General features: G+C 38.3%; 1 protein-coding gene across 3 annotated transcripts in view; it reads right to left on the bottom strand.

The window, feature by feature from the left end:
* The window catches only part of vwa8 (von Willebrand factor A domain containing 8), a 118,146-nt gene that overhangs the window by 19,445 nt on the left and 77,698 nt on the right, over positions 1-21,003 (bottom strand). For all 3 annotated transcript variants that reach the window (XM_015363890.2, XM_006639022.3, XM_015363891.2), the window contains one exon: positions 20,038-20,242. In XM_015363890.2, the coding sequence (XP_015219376.2) occupies positions 20,038-20,242 (205 nt within the window). The remainder of the gene's footprint in view (positions 1-20,037; positions 20,243-21,003) is intronic.

Genomic DNA, 21,003 nt, shown 5'->3' with positions numbered 1-21,003 from the left:
ACCTGCACTTTGGGGCCTTATCCTGCCCAGATGTGAATTTTAAACCCAGTTTTAGGTTCTTGGGTGACTCTAGAAGATTTCCCTATCCCTAACATTTCCCTATAAATCATCACTCCAGACGCTTCTAATCACACAGTCCCTGCTGTTGAGACGCAACAGCACTACACATAAGATTGGCACTGCAATGCTTGAAAGTTGGGTGGTGTACTGCATTAGACTTGCAAACAGATGAAATATGATGCATGCAGACCAAAATGTTCAATTTTTGCATTTTTCAAGCATAAAACCATCACATGTCTGCTGAGTATCTGCCATATATGCCATATTTAAGATGAGTCAGAAAGTGGCTTCTTTCTTACCAGTCACTTACAGAGATGAAGTTTGTGTAGGAACAGGGATATAGTAAAAGTACGAACAGATCATTTCAGACAGTAAAACTAACTTTTATTACAGTAAAAGTAAAATTTTTCAATGCCACTGTTGGCTTCACCCCTATCAAGTTTCCTGCTTACCTTTCTGCTCAGTTTTGAAGAGTGCCCTGATCTGGGTGGTATGATGCATACTGTATAATCTCAGTAACAAAATAAATTAATTGACAGTATCATAAAATTTGACACATTTTGAATTAACTGCAATATCATGAACTTTGTGAAAGTACTGCATTGTCACCATGCTGTCGCAAACCACTGGTCTCAACATGGGCAAGAGCGAGAGTTTGCAAGAATTGTGATTTGAAAGAGGTCCTTCCTGCTCAATAGTTGCTGTAAGCAAATGAGACACATGGTCTCCTAAAAATGATAATCCTGTTTCCTTTTTGAACACACATATATTTTAAATGATGCCTCACTGTTGAGCATTTGGATGTTCAAAACAAAGGATTGTATCAGCAGAAAGTCAAACTATACAACTAGCCAAGAGAGTAATAAACATGGGCGCTGATGTTGGTCTTGTTTACAAGTTTCTTGATGAGATTCTGCGTGATATATGATGGAAAAAGTACAGGTTGCGCAGCAGACATTCCACCTAAGAAATGTTAAAACATGAGTAGGCAGTATTACAAGTAGTATTTATAGGCAAAACTGTCTCAAAGTCTTCAATTGCATTCATTCAAATCAGCTGTTCTTGCGATGACACAGGAGGCCGTCCTCCAAATATATAAGCCCTGATAGAATTTTCTTTCAGGTGTGTTTTATCATAAAATAACCACCTTCAAACGTTTTGCAGAACTTCAAAATGAATATAGGTGTATCTTAGTTCATTGGCAGGGTTACTTTTCATTACTTAAAGTATCTACAAAATGCTGTCTCGTATACAGTATGTCGGTTTCATGAAAATATTTTAAAAAATAATACAGTAGCAAAATTTGCTTGGTCTAAAGCATGTTTACCTTGTCATAGGGCCTCTTTTGCATCACCAGTGGTTTTGTTAACTCGTTCTGAATCGCAGACAATGTGACACTACTCATGAACTGAAACTTTGACTCTTTTGTGCTGCAAATTGGAGGTACACGTTATCATGTACTTAGCATTTTCATTGTAGTCTGAAGTGCACCCATTATTGTCAATTCATTATAACCCCTAAATGTAAAAATAGCCTTGCAGTTCCCCTTTCCTGATTGACTTCAGTCGCAATACTTAAAGGGATAAGTAAACTTCATCTCAACTGTGCCTCTCTCCTACTTCATCCTTGACTTGTTTCAAAAGCTTCTTGGTCTTCATGATTGTTTTCTTTTTTGCACTGCTATGTGAGTTGTGGCTAGAAATTCAATCTCTGTTAGAGGGAATTTACAGAGACAAATGAATTTACGCTGACGTCATTAAAGCTAAACCACTTCAATTACACAGACATTGAGACCTGTCATTAATTTGTGTGATCTTTCAAACTATTCTTCCGCACCTGAAGTGATTAAGACCTCCTTTTCCAATGGAGCTGAATACATACGAAGTTTAGAATCTTCTAATTTTTAGTTTATTTTGGAGTAGTGTGTAAATTCTAAATATCTGAAAGTGCCATGATGGCATGGTCAGATAGCAGCAAACCTATGCAGGGGGTGAATAATTCTGAAAGAGATCGTATGCGCAGCATCTTTATGTATCCATTTAATTAACTTTTCATTTTCACAATTTAAAATATATTAAAAAACACAAATAAAACAATACTTATGCAGGGGCTTACAATTGTAGCTGATTTAAAGAATTCAGTTTCTCACAATTGCATCTATACTATACTTTACTATAATGCATTTTTTACTATACTATACTGTACGTTTGTTTATACTATACTTTTATTACAATTCCAAGAGTTATACGAGTTAGAAAACTCATGTAAGATATAGTACGATATGCTCCTACTACATCTTACATGAGTTTTCTAACCACTCAAATGTATTTTAATAAACATTTTTACATTTTTTAAAGGTATTTTGCACAGAAAGTGATTTTACTGGTATTGAACATCAAGTATTCACACTCAAACTAAAGTACAGAAGGCGCAAGTGATAAAACAAAATAGTGAGATAAGCTGTGAGTTATTTACCCGAAGGCTAAATTTTTGGATTTGGCAGTGAATGTTCGCAGGGCAGTTAAGCTGTCTACTGAAGTTACTGAGGGAATTGTGGTCTCATCTACCTGCACCAACACTTCAACTCGTAAACAAACTCCACATGTACACAGGCAACACAAAGAATGTTTTCAGCCCGTAATGAACCATTGAGTTGAGTCTTTCTTTGTAACATAATGATACTTTATCACTTGACGGCTGGAACAGCCTGCAGCTATTGATGACTGATTCAAATTTTCCAAACCATAGCCGTGCCAGAGACCCTAGTAAGTAGGATGTGGGATGTGTGGGTTATGATACGTTGTCTTGTACTCAGTTGTGCATTGCCATCAGAATTAAATCTCTTCATTCAGGCTTGGGAATAAAAAAAAGTGAATACATTTCAAGGAAAACAAGGAGCTTTTCATTTTTTTGTGGCTATAAATATATTTTGGAGGTCGTATGTTAGTATGTGAAGATCTGCCTTAAAAAGCTGTAATTCTTCAGGCCTCCATTAATTGGCCTATTTCATGACCTGAAAGTGCTAATTTAATTTGCTAGCTGTACCTTATAGCTATTTATACTGCAAACATAGTACTGCAAAAATAGTATTGCTAAGTGAAACAACACAAATAGATATACTGCCACAGCAAATACCTACTTTATGATGACTCATGATCTCCTTTTAAGGCTGCACTCATGTGCATAAAATTTAATTGATTAGTATTTTACTGCCTCTTGCTATGCATGCTCACTTTTAATATTACAAAGACTTTGATCCAGATAACAAGTATAAACATGGAGCTGTGAAGATGCTACTTCAGAAAACTGATCCTTACAAATTGGTTTCATTTTGAGGAGAAGAGAACTCCACGCCATGCTTGGAAGATGTCCTTGTCTGTCAACCAGTAGGTCAAGTTACACGTCTAAGGCGTTACAATCACGGTGTGAACAAAAGAAGCCTTAGCCCAATTAACGGAAAGTTATAATGACACTTTTAACAAGAAATCACATGCTAGTTTCACATGCCAGTCTCACACAGTCGGGCACAGATTGGATGATACACTTTACTTTCTTACACTCTGTTCACTCTCAAATTATAAGATCCTGACAAAGGCTTGTGTTGACAAGTTCTAATAAAAAACACCAGTTCAAATGGAGCAGAGAGAGTGTGCATTCAGTTCATCCTATTACTTGATATGTAATATTATCTATCAATACATTTTCTGACTCTTTCTTCCAATTTGGGGTTGTGGGGCAGCTGGAGACAATCCTGTGGGGCGCACCCTGGACAGGACACCAGTCCCTCGCAGGGCAGACACAAAAGCACAGACACGCGCACACTAGGGCCGATTTACCCAGAATCCAATTAACTACCAGGATGTTAAGGATCTGCTCCTGTGGCTGGAAGGTTACCGGCTCGTATCCTTCGGCCAGCAGAGGAATCCTACTCTGTTGGGCCCCTGAGCAAGGCCCTTAACCCTAACTGCTCCAGGGGCGCTGTATAAATAGCTGATGCTGCGCTCTGACCCCAAGCTTCTCTCCCTGTCTGTGTGTCTCATGAAGAACAAGTTGGGGTATGCGAAAAGACAAATTCCTACTGCAAGAAATTGTATATGGCCAGTAAAGAGATCTTATCTTATATTTTGGGAGAAAGCCAGAGCACCCAGAGGAAACGCATGGAGACATATTAGGTAATATTATCGGAGTGTTTTTGGACAGTGCCTCAACAACTTTGAGAGTGCATTCTTCATCTTTCTTTAAAAAAAATACTTTACCTTCTCTTCTTAGACTATAATGGTGATGATAATTATAGTCAGCAAATATTTAGACAGGTAAGCCATACTGATCACGGACCATTTCTACAAAATATACTGTATAAATGCAACAATCCAGAAATAAATTGTTGAGCCCTTCTGTCTCAAATGTTTATTTACAAGGACTAGAAAATTAGCAACATCTTCAGCGCTTTATGAGGGCCTTCCCTCATTAATGTTTTGGTTAAATTGCAAAATAAGGTGTTGTCACTGTTGGGGTAACTAAGCAGAATGCAACTTGGAACACTTTGTTTTTCAGAGATGGCCATGAATAATTTAATGTTTTGGATTTTTTTTAAATAACAAAAGACAAAACTCTTGTTGTTAACCTGCCGCAAGTAACAAACCAAAGGTAAATCATTGTCAGTCATTTCCCTGATGACCATAGCAAAATGAAACTATTCTGTCACTGTGGTGGAAGGCACAATAAAACTTAAAACGTACCTGTGCCTTTGCTGGCGGTGTTACCTGCTCTCAGCAGATATTCACATGAGCCTTTTTTGTTTATGACAGCAGCACCCAACATTACTTTTTCCCTGATATTTTTATGCTAAGTCATATGTGGGCATATCTCAAGGAGAAAGCTTTTCACAATCGCTGTTTGCATCAGTTTGGCAGTTACGGTTCTACCCACCCCTCTCTTGGAGAGGAGGGCAACAATATACTGCATGAGTTTGCCAGTACTCCTCTTGTTTACATTTAAATTTCTTATCAGTTCGCAAGTAGTCTATATCCTAAAAAAACATGACCCGTGTTATTCTGTCCCCATCTTGTATTAGGTGCTAAAAAAGCAAAGAACTACAAAAAAGGACAAGATAAAACAGGAAATTAAAAAATGTGCATTGTACAATCCTGGAGTTCTTTATGTTCCTATATATATATATGGCATTTTTCATCTTTCTCAATGAATCCTAATATTTTTTATCTCCGGATTACAATAAATTCCTAAAGCTATGTTTTAATATCATATGGGAATTCGGCTTCAAAGCCTTATGTTTTATCCTCAAGTAAAAAAAAGCTTTATCCATGTATGATTATGATACCTTGCACATGGCCTCTTTTGCTTAAGAGTCTTAAGCAAATGCAGTAACTAAACTGGAGATAGGTGTCTGTAGCGTTCTTAGCACAAAGGCACTCCACCAGAGATGGACAGAGCTGGTGAAATCGTGACAGTATGTCATTGCAAGGTGGGGAGAGTACATGTTACTTCTGCAATATGTGCAAAAGACGGTACAATAGTCTAATGTGACTTTTGGAGCAAAGGTTAAAACAATATTCTAGCTCAGACTCAGAAGGGATGGATTAGCTACTAAAAAACATTGTAGTGGCTGATCATTTATAGTTTGCCTTGAGGCTTGAGGCACCTAATCAAAGCTGTATTGATAACAATTGACATTGTTAAAATAATATACAACAATGGTGCAAGCTTTAATAAAATTGTTGCTGCCAGGAACATAAGAAAGCTTACAAATGAGGCCTTTTGGTCCTCCTAGCATGTTTGGTTGCTAACATATAACTGATCTGAGGATCTCATCCAGCCACTTCCTGAAAGAAGTCGGGGCGCCAGCTTTAACAGTTTGGTTAGACAGCTTGTTCCAGGCTCCCACAACCCGCTGTGTAAAAAAAAGTGTCTCCTTAGTTTTAAAGGCTCATCGCCATAGTTCCCTTTTTATGCCATTTGTGTCCCTGCTTTATGCCCATAGTCGAATTGCTTAAATATGTCAATGTCAACAAGGACGGAAAATCTTTGAACCAGATCCCCCCATAGTCTTCTGTGCTGGAGACTAATAAGATTCAGCTTTAGTCTGTCTATTTTTCAGTCTCTTAGACTGATTTCAAAGCAGCAATTTTTGTTTTGTAATGTGGTAAGTAAAATTGTACAGTATATATAATGACTTTTGAAGAGCAGTTAATGTGTTTGGCACAGTTACTCTGGGGGATTTAAAAACATATTATTTTGCTTGCATCCATCCGAATGTAAGTATGAATTATTTTCACAACTCCCTAAAAATGTCTGAAATGTAGACTTAACAATTTCGACTGCTTATGTTTCCCAATGAACCTGACTGGAATACTGTCAAATCTTATTTGACATTTGAACTTAAAGCCATGGTTACCGAGCTTGACCGCATCTGGTAATCGTGTCCATTTTGCAGAGATCCAAATGATATCTGGTGATTCAGACATTGCCTCCTGATTAGTGTACCAGCAAATTCTGCAGTCTTACTATCAAAACAATCCAAAAATAAAGAAGCTGAAAAAGCAACATGATGTTACAGCATTAGAAAGTTGTCATACACCTCTACACAACAGACAATGTTTATCACTGGAAAAATACATAGACAGCTGGTTCAAACACACTGCATGCATATTTTGAATCCTAAATTCAAGTTTTGGAAGTCTTGCTCTGTGTTTGTTAAACCGTTTAAGATAGAACAACCTTAAAAGTAGCTAGACAGACAGGGTTAACTCTAAAGATTTGGGTTTCACATTACGGCATATATGACATAATGTCACAAACATGTCACACAGTTGCTTTCAATTTGGTACAGCACATCAGTCCCACTTGTCACTGAAGAAAAATACATGACGTGGCGAGAGCCTCTGGTACTGACATGAACTGCACAGGGAAATATTTATAGAGCTATATGACTCAGTGCCTGACTATCATCGGTGACACTGTCCTTCTTAACAGCACTGAAAGGAGACTGAATATACTTCACTCTCTCCTCTAAACAGTCTGAATCACTTGTGGGGTCACGGCTTTATTTTTACTGGTGCGGATTTTTATTTTACTAACGTTTTGAAAGGAAAAAAAAAACAATCTCTACTTAAATAATACAAAAGATTTGGCAAAGGAAAATCACGAGTGGTTCAACAGGTCACACATGTTACTGTATGCCTTATGCTGAAAAGAATCCCAACTCAGCATTGCATAATTTTAAAACGTGACGTAAACATAAACTCAAGGGCCAAATAAAAAGGCACTGTTACAGTTCCATATGCTCAACAGTCCTTATCTAATAAAAAAATAACAAATCACATCAATATTATAAAATAGTAAAAGTAATGTGCAAAAAATATCAATGGTATATACCCTTGTCCATCAGTACTGTAAGTACAGTATAAGGCATAATCATCTCTGCTGTTGAACAGACAGTATAATCATATGTTGGCGGTAGGTCTACAGTAGGTCTAGAGATCCTTCAGTGACCCTCTGTAGGACTGGCAAGAAAAACATACTGCAAATGTGCAAAGAAGCCAGACCCAATGTGCAGGTTTGGAACGTGCAGCACATCCAATTTAACATTCCAATGAGTGTGATGTCTCCCTCACTGGTAACCACTCCATACCTCTAAGAGGATTAAGGTAGCAGCCTTTGTTTCGCACCCCAGTATACAACTTCTTAAAAACAAAGTTGCAATAAACAGGCTGGTTGCTTAGACAGAAAGGATTCCAGTAAACTGGCTTAATGTTTAAGCCCTTGCTTTGCGGGGGTTAACTCCTATTGTCACCACAGAATTTTTGTCAGCAGTTAATTATTTTTATATTTTTAAGGGATTTTGGTTTCTGGGTTTTAGTAAGATACTTTACACTGAGGGTAAGAAACTTCAGGGGTCAGCCTGCCATACATGAGGACATCAAGTGTCAACCTAAGGTTTATGGGTTTCTCTTCCTAAAATATTTGCAAAAATAAAACTTTTCTTCTATTATTTATTTTCGAGATATCTTTTGTCAGTAATGCACTGAATATGGCCAGTAGAGCCCCTTTGGGATCAGACAATACAAACTGTAGCTTACAGTGATAAAGGTTAGTTTGCTCATCCTAAAAAGATAACACAGTGTATTCTGAGAAACAGCTTCATTAAATTCAGTTTACAAACTTAATTTGCGAATTTGTTCTATGAAATGTACATTAAAATAATAATGCACTTATTAATGACAGAGATTTCAAAACATATTACAGCAAAATTGTTTTTAAATCTTGCTAGTTTTACAGAATCACATGCTATTCAGATAGGGTGTAGGGTTGTACAAGAAGTATGCAAATCCTACAACTTAATGCATTTCAGTTACACAAGTGTCAACAAATTTCTGTGACATATGAGCTGCCACGCTAAACCTTTCCAACCAATACACAAAAAAAACTCAGGTTACTCCAGAATTTCTAATGTAGAATAATCTCTATAGATTATTCAGCACAGGAGCAAATTAGCCCCCTGGCCAACTGAAACAGACCAGCAGGGCTGTTCAGTTATAAATGAATATAACCTATTTCAGAAAAAAATATGAAATACGCTGCAACTTTTGTGGTTTGTGTCACAATTATGACAGAACGCCAGTACCATATAATCAGCCTTACTGTGTGTTTGAATTACAGTGTCAGCTGTCTTACCATATTATGTTGTTGTCTTATTGTTATTACACAGATAAAGTTAAAAATGAAGAAATAGGATTAACATAAACCAGAGAGACTCTTGAATCAGCAAAGGTTTCTTAAAATAAACACATTCTTGAATAAACATTTTGAGTCCTGCATGTAACACCCTGCACTTGTCTATGTTAAATGTAATTTTCCAGGTGTATGCCCAGTCTTGCATTTTGCGCTGTTTCGTAATCCTCCTATTTTATTATCATCAGCAAACATGACTAGTTCACTAACCATACCATAGCAGTGGGCAGCACAGTGGCGCAGTGGTTAGCACTGCTGTTTTGGAGCAGTGGAGCCCTGGGTTCAGTTTTGAACCTGTGTGGAGTTTGTACAGTATGTTCTCCCTGTGTTTGAGTGGGTTTGCTCCGGGTGCTCCGTTTCCTCCCATACTCTAAAAACTGGTAGGTTAATTGGCTTAAAGGAAAATTGACCCTAGGTGTGAGTGTGTGGCTGTCCTCGTTTGTCTCTGGGTGTTTGTGTGTGCCCCATGTGCTTGCTGGGATGGGCCCCGGCTCTCTTGCGACCCTGAATTGAAAGAAACAGTTAGAAAATGGATAGATGTATAGCAGTGATACTAATTCTTATCACCGCAAGACACCCTTGCAAGACACCACCCAAATTTCAGCATGGATCATTTATACAGTGCTCTGCTTTCTATCATACTATAAGTTCTGAATACAAATGCATGCATTCCTGTGAATCCCTATTGTCTGTAATTTGAGAATTTATCTCTTATAAGGAAATTTATCAGAAGCCTTCATATTATATGTGGTTTGAATCCATTACTGCAGTTGCCTGTTCAAAAAACTCAAATAGGTTAGTGACACTAGAAACATTGCCATACAGATGATCCTCTAATTTAGCTCTAATTATTGTTTCCATAACCTTAAGGAAGATTTACTGTTCTACAATTACTTGGTTCGATTCTGACACCTTGTTTTGTGAATTGGTGCTTTCCAGCCAATGCGTTTTACCTTTGTACAACTTATTTTGTAGAGGAGAGAGCAGTGGTACCCATCATTTTAATCTCCTACTCCAAGACCATCGATTTCCAGCTCCCCAAAACAAAGAAAAAGTTAAAGCAAGTAGCCCTTTGACTGCAGCTCCATAATGTTACAGCTTGCAATAAGGTGAGCATGTTTACTCTCCTGAAGTGAATACAGGAGGTCTTTGTCATTTGTACTCTGACTCTGTATCAGAAAACATGTAGATGAAAAGCAAACCTGTTAATGTCTCTGAAAAAACACATGTGAATGTAACAGTAATAATGTCAATCATCAAACCTTCAAGAGGAATAAATCTTTTAAACTCTTAGGAATGCAAGGAGCATTCTGGACCCAGTCGGTTCAAATACGTAGACGGCTAACTAGCAATAAAAAATACATGTGTTCAGAAGAGGCATTGTCTATCGCCATAATTCAGCTAGAAAAGCAAAAGCTGCTGTCTGTATTGATTTAGCTGCTTCAGTGATTTTCTAGTGTACATGAATTAAGTTATTTTAGATAAATCTGTTTTTAAAAACACACATTCTACGGTTAATGTAGTTTAAAGTTATTACTACAAATATTTAAAAACAATTATGAATTTCTAAGCAAAATAGAAATTGGAATGCATTATAATTTATGTAAAAGTAATTTATGCTAATTGTTAAGAAAACAAAACTTTGTATTTTTTTAATAAATGATAAGCTGCATACAACTAGTGACGTTTTTTAATTCCTTTTTTTTAAAACATAAACTAAACTGGATAGGGGGGAGTACATTAAATCATATGATCCAAGTTAGGAAGCTGGAAAAAGTGTCACATCATCCTCAGTAGTGTGAGTACTATGTACTAAGCAGTGTTTTAGGCGTCAATTTCACCAGATAAGAATAAAATCTTGCTTGTGTAATCTCGGTAACTCATCTGCAGACAGCAGACAGAATGTTCCAGAATGGCACGTTACAAGCATAGTGGCTTTACAATTGTTTATCTTACCTTTCCTATCAAAATGATTAGGATCTTCTATTTCTGTATCCCCTCAATCAATCAGGGTTTGTTGTGTCATTATTTACCTGTTCGGATGGTTAAATATTTTTTCAGATTTGTGTTCAACCATCTTAATTAATAAATGCTATGATAAATAGAAGATAAAATTCACATTAATGAGGCTGATCTAAAAAAGATCACAATATCAATTTGCAGTTCACATATTGAAAAAAGCCCCTGTGGTTTTGCCTTCTGTTTTTTGGCTCTAGTTGTGGCAGTATGAGTGCTAGGCTCTTGTCATAATCAGAAATCATAGGGATAATGCCTCATCACCCTGAGCCTACAGACATCCCAAAAAATTATTTTTGTTACACAGAGAAAGAAAAACAATACTGAAGATCTGTTAGAGCAATTTCAACTTTGGCGCAGTATGGTGGGAGGGAGTTGGAATTGAATGTTATGATGACACCAAACATCAAAAATGCTGTTTCCTCTTTGTATTTTTTCCACTTTAGCTGGGACTCTGCAGCGATTTCTAAAGTGTGGACTTCCCCCACTCTTCTGTACAAATAAAATGTCAAAAGAGTTATTTCCCTTTGACTTATATTGAAGATGCCTATTTAAAAAAAGTACTGAAAAATATTGTGGTATTTCACAATATTTAGTGACAAGATCTTAAGCTTTGTTTTAGCCTTTTAATGATATGATTTCCTACTGTTTCTAGCTGTAATACTATTCAATACAGTGTATAATGCTGTAATACTACTGTAATTGTCAGTTACAAACACTGCCGTCACTACCTGACACAGGTAGTGACACAGGTGCAGTATTTTAGAAAAAACTGATTCAGTGAGTTATTTTAGCTTGTTAGTGTTGGAGCAAAAGGTTAGATTCCAATGCTTTGCCGTAAGCAGGGAAAAAGAAAAAAAAAACAAGCGTTCACCGTGAACTGTCACTTAATTAAAAGGAGAGCTACCAATTTCTAATAACAGTTTCAGGACAGATGCGTTCAAGGTATGATCTCACAAAGGGCTAATTCATAAGATCAGCGGTAGAGTTCCAAGTGCTCCTCCTACACAACAAGCAGTAACGCAGAGTTCATACTTATCTTGTTGGCATTTCATTAGTTTAATCTTACATCTGGATTCAGGGCTTTCTTTTACTTGTTACAACCACAGTACCAGCTCAGTGCAATCATAAGCTAATTAAGTAATCGTGTTCAAAATCAGAAGGTTATTTCAGCACATTCTCTTGGATATGTAGGGATTGCAGTGCATATGCACAAATTCCCTCCCGTGTTCAACACAAAGGTCTTCCCCTCTCTCTTTCTATTCAGAAACTAGTCAGAGCCACTTCTTCCGATCATCTAATGCTGCAAAAAACCTTACTAAAATGCTAGTCACTTTATCAGTCCTAGGTCTGACAATAAATCTATAATACCTCAAACTCATCTGTCCTGAATATTGATTTTCTTTTATTAGGCATGAGACATCAGGAAATGAAACATAAAAGAATAGATGACTCATGCTTTCCTTCTGTTCATTCAATATAAAGGTAGCCAGTTTTATTGACAGACACATGGGGAAATTATGGGGTAGTGAAGCACACTGAAAACATGGGATCATGGGGCAAATAAACACCACTGGAGACCCTAGCTGGAATGTGTCCAATAACTTTCTAGTTACTGATTTGCCACAGAGTAGAAAAGGATAATAATTAGGGAAAGGTAATAATTCTTGTTACAAGATTTGTACTGAAGCATAGTGATACAATCTAAGCTGTGATGTGCTACTGAGATTTGTTTTATGACAGGGGAATAGAAAACAACTTCCAATTACAAAAAGTGGAAATATTTTAAAAGACCATATTAAAGAATCAGAGAAATGCAACCATTCTTAGGAGATATCTTACCGCAGCTTTTTTCTTGGCTTATTAGTTATTCTGAACAGGAGAGGTAACACCCAAAGGACAAGGGTGTTATTACTCAAACAATGAAACTTGAAGCGTCTACTTATACAAAACAGCCCAGAATGATTCCTCTTAAGTACAGGGCTAGTCAAAATGTTTTCAACAAATATAAATGCCAATTATTTACTCAAGTTTTGTTTTTTCCTCCACAGGTGGCACTTCAGTTGCACTGTATCCACAATGGTGTCACCTGTGGAGAAATCATTTTGTGTTCTCTGTTATCATGAAGCCCATGTAATTAATTTGAAATACTGTAAACTGTCAAAGTTGGCGACAGCGTTTTGACTCACCCCTTTATATTCATATTTCTGTTTTCAGTCACTGTTTGGAAACAGGTAACAGGTACTGTGTTAGGTGGTACAGTAAGGGATGTCAGGCATGTGTCAAAAGAAGGGAATATAAATGTTCAGCATGTTTTTGCAGTGCACTCTTGGGAGGACGTGTTTCTCTCTGTCCTAAAAGCCCACTCGTTTTTTCGGCAAGTAAGGACAATGTAACTCTGAACAGTAACCCTTGAGGACCTCTTCTCATCACTTCATCGTCTTCATTCACTTTTCAAGGACAAAAACTTTACCTCAACATTAAAAGTGTGGATGTTTTTAATTATTTTTTTTTTTTTTACAATTGCATGACAATAATTAAAACAAATTCTTTAGATATTTCCAAGGTTAATTTTAACAGCCAGTGATAAATATCAGTAAATTATAGTAGAATGATTTAAAAGTCTTTAATATTCATTTTTAAGATAATAATAGTTTCACTACCTTGATTATGATTACAAAATAAAATGAAGAGTAAGACATCCCTTTTCACTAAATTTATATTATTTTAATTTTTTTATAGCTAGGCAAAAGCACAATATTATTATTTCTGAGATGCCCTAAATCTTTCTTTTCCTATTAAAGCTGCTTTTACATAAATTGTTTCTCTGTGTCCTAGACACCAGACAGGACAGACATTTGAACTTTGAGTCGTAATCCAGGATATCCTGGTTTCTTATCCTGTCTGTACCCATGTCATGCTTCACCGTGGATTGAAAGCCTAAATCACCTTCTCTTTCAGTGAGAAAGTGACGTGGAGTAGGTGCTACTCTCTAACACAAAATATCCGGAGAAGTACAGCATCCATGATACTGTATGCACTTTCAAAGTGCCTTGTTCTAAAAGAAAAAGAAACACAAAAGTCCATTTCATTGCAAATCAAACAATCATTCCCCTACCTACGTAGTACTTGTCTCTATGTGCAACTAATCACTGTTTGAGATGTCATTTTCAGTTTCACTAGGTTTTGCACTGTGACATTGTGTGTTGCTCCATAACCTGGACCAAAAAACACTTGACTTGACAAAACACTTTTATCCCTCAACAAAACTACTCATAAGCAAACTGGGTGTCAGCTTTTACAAGTCGTTTTCTTTAGGTACTATCACATATTTTTTCAGAGAAAAATAAAATAATTGGCTGTGTAGTTTTGCAGTTTACCACTGTTACGGTACATAATTATTACAGTAATTGCGTTGCACTGTTATTTTCTGCAATCTTGTATCTCGTTTGATCTACTACTGGGCTGGAAAACTTTGCAGACATGGAACTGGGCTGGCTGGACTGGGTGAGTTCAAGCATGCAGTTAATGGTGGGAAACTGCAATCTGGAAGCAGAATTTCAGCTGCATGGGAAATACATTTAAACTACAGTGGCCACAGTCCCAGAAACTATCAACACAAAGAAAAAAACAACGAGCTTTTACTTAATGAGTGCACTGTGATATTTCCTTATTCTTCTGGCCATTCGCTGCAGCCAACAAAGTGCATTGAATGTAAAACGTTCCACTATTAAATGTAATACAGTGTATGTTACTAAATACTTCATTCTAAATCTTCCACTTATGCCTAAAGCATGGAAATAGTTACCCTATGCAGTAACATTGATAGCTTTTAAATACCTGGAGGAGTTCCCAACTGAATCAACCAAAAAAATCACTTGTTAAGAGTCACAGCTGAGTCATACAGCCCTACCAACACACATCTTTCAATTGATTACAGGCCGGATTTTGATTTTTTGCTACTAGTTCAGATCAGGTCTTTGCTGCTTGCAGACGTTGATGGGGATTCTCAGGTTCCACTGGGCTGGGGTCTTTAAGTGGGCAGCATGTCCTCGGTTTCAGAAAATATAGGTAGTGATAGTGGTTGGTCAGGTTGTGGTAGTGATTGATGGACATGGGAAGCTTAAAACACGAAACCGAGGACAGCTGGTGATTCATACAATGTTGAGTACAGGGGGGGTGTTGTTACCACTGCCATCCAGTAGGCAGTGCATGTCTAGACTCCTAAGATCTCCTGCACGTCAAGTGGGAGAAAAAATAGCCTAAATATGTGTATCTGCCAGGAATAAAGAAGGGCTGGAAGGAGATTGTATCGCAGTGGCAGGTAGCTTGTCAGCACAAGTGTAATCACAGACCTTTACTGTTGCACTTCAAAACCTGTCAGTGTGAGGAAAGTGGTGCTGGGTGGTAAGTTAGATGTTTTCAACATCAAAGGATTCACAGCATACATATTAGTAAAGCTGATTTACCACGGCATGATATTCCTTTTAGTACAACCTTCTTTCCTGCGGTTCCTACAAAGAGCTGTCTTTTGTTGTCGGGCCCACAGCGTGTCCAGGAATGTTTGGCCATTAGCACGCAGCACACAGGTGACCTCACACACTGTTAACTCCACCTGACGAGGTGAATTCTGGCACAACTCCATTGCTGCTTTCCTGCTTTACCAGTTTCTCAAGTAACCTTTACTGATCCCGCCTGAGCTGTGTTTCACAGATGGACGCAAATGGTTAAAGCACACCAAGAGGTACACCTCTTTCAAAGATACACTGAATGCTTGAATAAAACAAACTCCATATTTGTACATGGTCCCTGAATTCATGTACTTATTGCTGATTAAATGCATTCTCTTTTCTATTTGTATTGTGAATTTTGTGTTATGCTGGAAATGTACCACACTAAAAATATCGGTAAAGCATCCATTTTCTAGAGCGCGTGTGTTCAGCACCTGTCTGGGAGCCTCTGCCAGCTGGAGTTCTGGAGGAACTCTTTCTGGACCCTTGTCCGGCCAGGCTGAGCGAAACGCTCCCAAAGCACTAAAGCTAGCTGTTCTTCACACAGCTTACAATGGAAGCCGAGCCCTTCTGTGTCCTGATACGGCGACACTTCACTTTACAGTGTGGTCAGTACCAATACCGACACAAAATATCATTTTTGTACCACCTAAACAGTGGAGTTCCTTAGCATTCTTCCCAGAGTTAGGGAATAATGTCTCAAATGAGCCACCATGTGGCAGTGTAATGAACTGAGAGTCTGCGGCAACTTTTTTAACCTGACCGGTGGTAAAACAAAAAACTATCAGAGGTACAGTAAATTAAATAATCCTGCTCTATTCTTTTGATATAAGACTACTTACAATACAGAAACAAGTTCAAGAGCCCAATAGACACATCAATGACTGAGGACTACCCAATGGGCATATGATATTATGAACTTCTATACTTTAAACTTTTAACTGTTGTACAGTAGCCCATACTTTGTGACAATATCATAGCAAATTCTTACAAAACAGCTAATTTTGTGGGGGACTGTTTCATACCACTGCTGGAGCCAGACAGAGAGACAAGCTACTTATGCATCTAAGTAATCAACACAGTTGTTGGAATAATGTGAGAGTTATTACCCTCTAATTATAAACCTCAACTCAAAATTCCTTTACTCTCTTCATTAAGAACCATCTTGTGCATTCAATATCAGGGTACACAATTTATTTATTATTCATTGTGGGTGTAAATTATACTGTACAGTTAGATGGCAATGCTTTTTTGTGCTATTCTAGTTTGTGTTTTACACCAAACCTGAGAAAGCATGGGTTTTCCTTTGCTACTTACTAAGAGAGACCTGGGCTTACTACCATGGAAATTAAACAAATTCAGAGAATTATAATTACAAAGATGCTGACTATAGTAAATTACTATGTAGCCCTGGCCTACAGAGAACACAAGAACAGTTTCAAGAAAAGGCCATTCTAGCCCAATTTGCAGGTATGTAATTATCAGACAAAATCTATACACATTCTGTACAGGAATACATGGCAGCTGAACAGAACTAAACTTTATTTTAACTCATGAAAGTGATGCTCATTTTTTTCAATAAAATATGAAAAAAGCTTTTGTGAATCCAAACTTCACATTAACAAAACTACATTTAGTAAGGAAAGAAAAAGAGCTGCTCCTGTATTATGCACCCCCTCAATCTGCATAAAGAGTATTAGTGCTTCCACTCAGCTCCAGTGCTTTGCGTTCGGCTCTGGACACAGGGCAAGAGGAATTACTGCCCATTCTGTTTCCATACTTCCTTCAGCTCTGCTGAACTGCATGGGTGATTCTTTTGCTACCGCTTTCATTTTGTTTATCTGCATCATCAACCGATTCCCAGGCCAACAGATGAGAAGGCCAATCCAGAACAGCTGTTTTGTTTTTCTTCATGAATTCAGACACTGCTTTGCCTTTAAGGTTGTCCCCTTGGTGAAATGTGAATTTGTAAACAACATATGAGCAGGTGGAGATGATTTCTACTTTCTGCCTTTGTACTGTCAAATGCTAGACAAAAAGTTACCTTTCACCTTTTAATATCTAGAGAAGTCACTAGACAACCTAGGCTTTATCTGACCCTCTGAAGATGCCTTCTGTAAATATACATTTACATTTAAACAGTTTCCCTTATTGCTTTTTGCTATAGTGAATTTTGATATACATGCAACCATTCATTCCTCAGATTCCTTAGTCTTCCACAGATTAATTTCATAATGTTCCAGTTTGCCCTTCAAACCGTTAGATTGTTAGATTTTTTTTCCTCCTCAAAAAATGCTAAAAAACCTCCTTCCTAGGGAACGATACTGTACATCCTTTTGCATGCCAGTGTGTTTAGCCAAAGCTCTGGATTTATATTTCTACTGACGTATTTGCCTATCATTTTTATCCAAAGTGACTTACAGTACATTTATACAGCTGGGTATTCTCCTGCAGCAATCTGGGTGAAGGACCTTGCTCAAAGGTACAGCAGCAGTGTCTCATCTGTTATTTGAACCCACAACCTTCCAGTCACAAATCCCTAACCACTAGTGCCATGAAGCATTACAAAGTATTCAAACATGATATGTAGCAGCAGCCATATCACTCTGCAACTCACAACTGGCAACCCACTGAAGCTAAGCAGGTGTGAGCCTGGTCAGTACCTGGATGAGAGACCTCCTGGGAAAAACTAAGGTTGCTGCTGGAAGAGGTGTTAGTGGAGCCAGCAGGGGGCGCTCACCCTGCGGTCCACGTGATTCCTAATTTCCCAGTATAGTGACGGGATGTCACTATACTGGGAATGAGATGTAAATGGGATGAGATGCAAAACCGAGGTCCTGACTCTCTGTGGTCATTAAAAATCCCAGGGCTTGAAAAGAGTAGGGGTATGTCCTGGCCAAACTTCTCATTGGCCATTACCAATCATGGCCTCCTAATAATCCCCATCTATGAAATGGCTTCATTATTCTACTCTCCTCCACATAGTTGATGTGCGGTGAGTGTAAGCAATTATTATTATTATAAATAGTTGTCTTTGTAATGTTTCACAATTCCTTTGCTGCACCCAGATTCCAATTGCCAATGTTTCATCATCTGTCACATGCAGTATCACGAGCTTTGTTACACACTCACATTACACTAAAGTGTGACTAGTAGCGCATCCTCTGCACAACTGGCAATTCACATCCTGCAGGAGAGCTGATTTTGACACAAGCGGCAGGGGGACCTGCACTGTTCAGCTGGAGTGCCCTATCAGGATGAGCTCCCAGGGAGAGCAGCGCTTTGTAGTTGGGCGGCCAGCAATCACCACACGGGACATTCTACAGCAAAGAGAGATTCCAGCCCAGACCAGCACACACACAATTAGCAATTAGCAGACCGTTCTGGGAGCGCGCACAACGCTCCCTGTCAGTCTGTCACTCAGGGAGGTCCGTACAAAGGTCCGTACCTTGGTTCATCACCAAAGAAGACCTGGGTCCTCTACTGGTGGGCTTACCTGAGGTGTTGAATCTGAGGAATATGTGCAGGATGGCACACAGAGGGTTTTTATCAATCTCCACAAACAAAAAGACATCCTTTGTGGTATCGGTATTAAGTGCTCTGTGCACTGCTAAGTGTCTTTGTTTTCTAACTCCCACTGTGTCTAAAGACAGAAATATTTGGCCATAGAAGCCTATTTCATCCTGAGAACCCACTGATGTTTCTAGCTTTACCCCAGGAGGATAGACTGTATGTAGCCCAGTAACTTATAACCAACATCAGTAATAAATCATACTGTATATGTCACACTTCACTTCAAGAAGTGATTCTTATTAACCTGTAGGGGGAGATCAAACCTAAGAATGCTGAACTATCCTGATGCAGTTTTCCTCTAGTGCTCTAGTGATTCCAACAGCCATGAAGAAACACATATGTTTAAGTTTGTATATTAATATAATATTAAGTTATATATATAATTATTTTGCTCAAACATTAAATATATATGTGAGCAACATTCATAACTGTGCAATGACTGTAGAGTGTGAAGATTATAACCATGTCTCATGTTTTGTTATGTGAAACATGTTTTGTTATGTGAAAAACAAAAAGCAGCATTGCCACCTCATAGTGTGAACTCATCAGATTTCAGAAGCTAAACAAGGCTGGGCCTCAGTAGTGGGATGGGAAATCTTAAAGGAAACCCAGTTTGCTGCTGTAAATACCGTGATTGAACCACTAGGTGTCACTCTTCCCTTTGGAACAGAATATACAAACCATTGCCTTGTGTTCTGAAAAGGGACGCTGTGATGTAGGAGGTTCCACACTTCGGATGACAGATTAAACTAAGGTCCTGACTACTTGGTAATTAAAGATCTCAAGGGCACTGCTGATAAGAGTGGAATTATTATCCCTGGTGCCCTGGATAAATACCATTGCAGGCTTGCACGACCTGATCTACCTACAGATCTGCTTTAATTCAATTTGAGAAGCACATCTTAACTTGATCTGCGGTGTAATGGGGCTCCTGGTGTATAATGGCTACCCTGAATCTTGAGGTGGGTGCTGTACTTCATTGGTGGATGAAATAGGTCCCCTGGTAGACATAATGTTCTTTGGGATCCTTCAAGATGGAAAGTCTCTCTATCCAGGAAAGCCAAGGAATTCTTGTTATTTTATTTGCATTACATCATTTTATTATTTTCTGCGTTTGATCAGATCTTACCTGCACAGGCCTGCCATCCTCTGCGCCAATCATATTCCTCCACTCGAGCAGGGAGCGCTGCAGGCTGTCCAGTCCAGTTTCCCACAGCCTTACATACCCGCCCATGTCCACTGTGACTACGCCTGCGCTGCCCATCGATGCCAGCAGGATGTCTGTGTCAGAGACCTTGGAGAGCCAGCTAGCGTAGGGCGAGAGAGTCATGGACCTGCAAACAGGCACAATTCAAAGCATTAGGACACCGGTATGATATCAGAGTAATGACCACATCATGATACTTCCTTTCACCAAACAGAAAAGGTATTAATCTAGATAGATCTCAGAAATGTCAAGTGTATAATAATATTTCTGAAGGGTAATCTGTAAATTGTTAGGAAAGGGGACACAATGGTAAACACCAGCTAGGAGTGCTGGAGGTTCCTGGTAGCCTCAATACCACATTCAACCACACACTGGGTTTGGTCTTCCCACTGGAATATGAGGAGGCAAATACTACTGGAATTTGATCCTAAGCAGTCAGCTAATGGAAATATTTCTGCTGTCGCTAGCAAAGTGACAAGCTTGACAGAGCTCAGAGGAGAGTGTGTAGCCGTGAAATTTCTCCACCTGTGTACGGTACATGCAAACTTCTGCCCACTGTCTTAACTATACTCATTTTTGGCAGTTAAAAGCACACCAGATGTATACCAGAATATCTCTACAGAAAATAATAATAATAAAAAACGTTATTTTATATAGCACCTTTAAAGGTTGCTTCTCAAAGTGCTTTACAGAACAACCACAAAAAAATACATAATACACAATGAGAGGAGACAGTAGATGGGGGTACTGAGCACAGTAGGAGCAAAGGTGCAAATAACACAACCAGTTAAATAAAGGCTCTTCCAAAATAGGTTTTAAGTCTAGAAAACAAGCCTGTGATGCAACTTCTACTACTATATACAGTGAAATGGCATGACTCCAGTGTGG

The sequence above is a fragment of the Lepisosteus oculatus genome, chromosome 15, assembly GCF_040954835.1.
Source record: "Lepisosteus oculatus isolate fLepOcu1 chromosome 15, fLepOcu1.hap2, whole genome shotgun sequence".
Classification (NCBI taxonomy): domain Eukaryota; kingdom Metazoa; phylum Chordata; class Actinopteri; order Semionotiformes; family Lepisosteidae; genus Lepisosteus; species Lepisosteus oculatus.
Note: the sequence above shows the minus strand (reverse complement) of the source record. Positions and strands in the feature narration are given on the sequence as shown.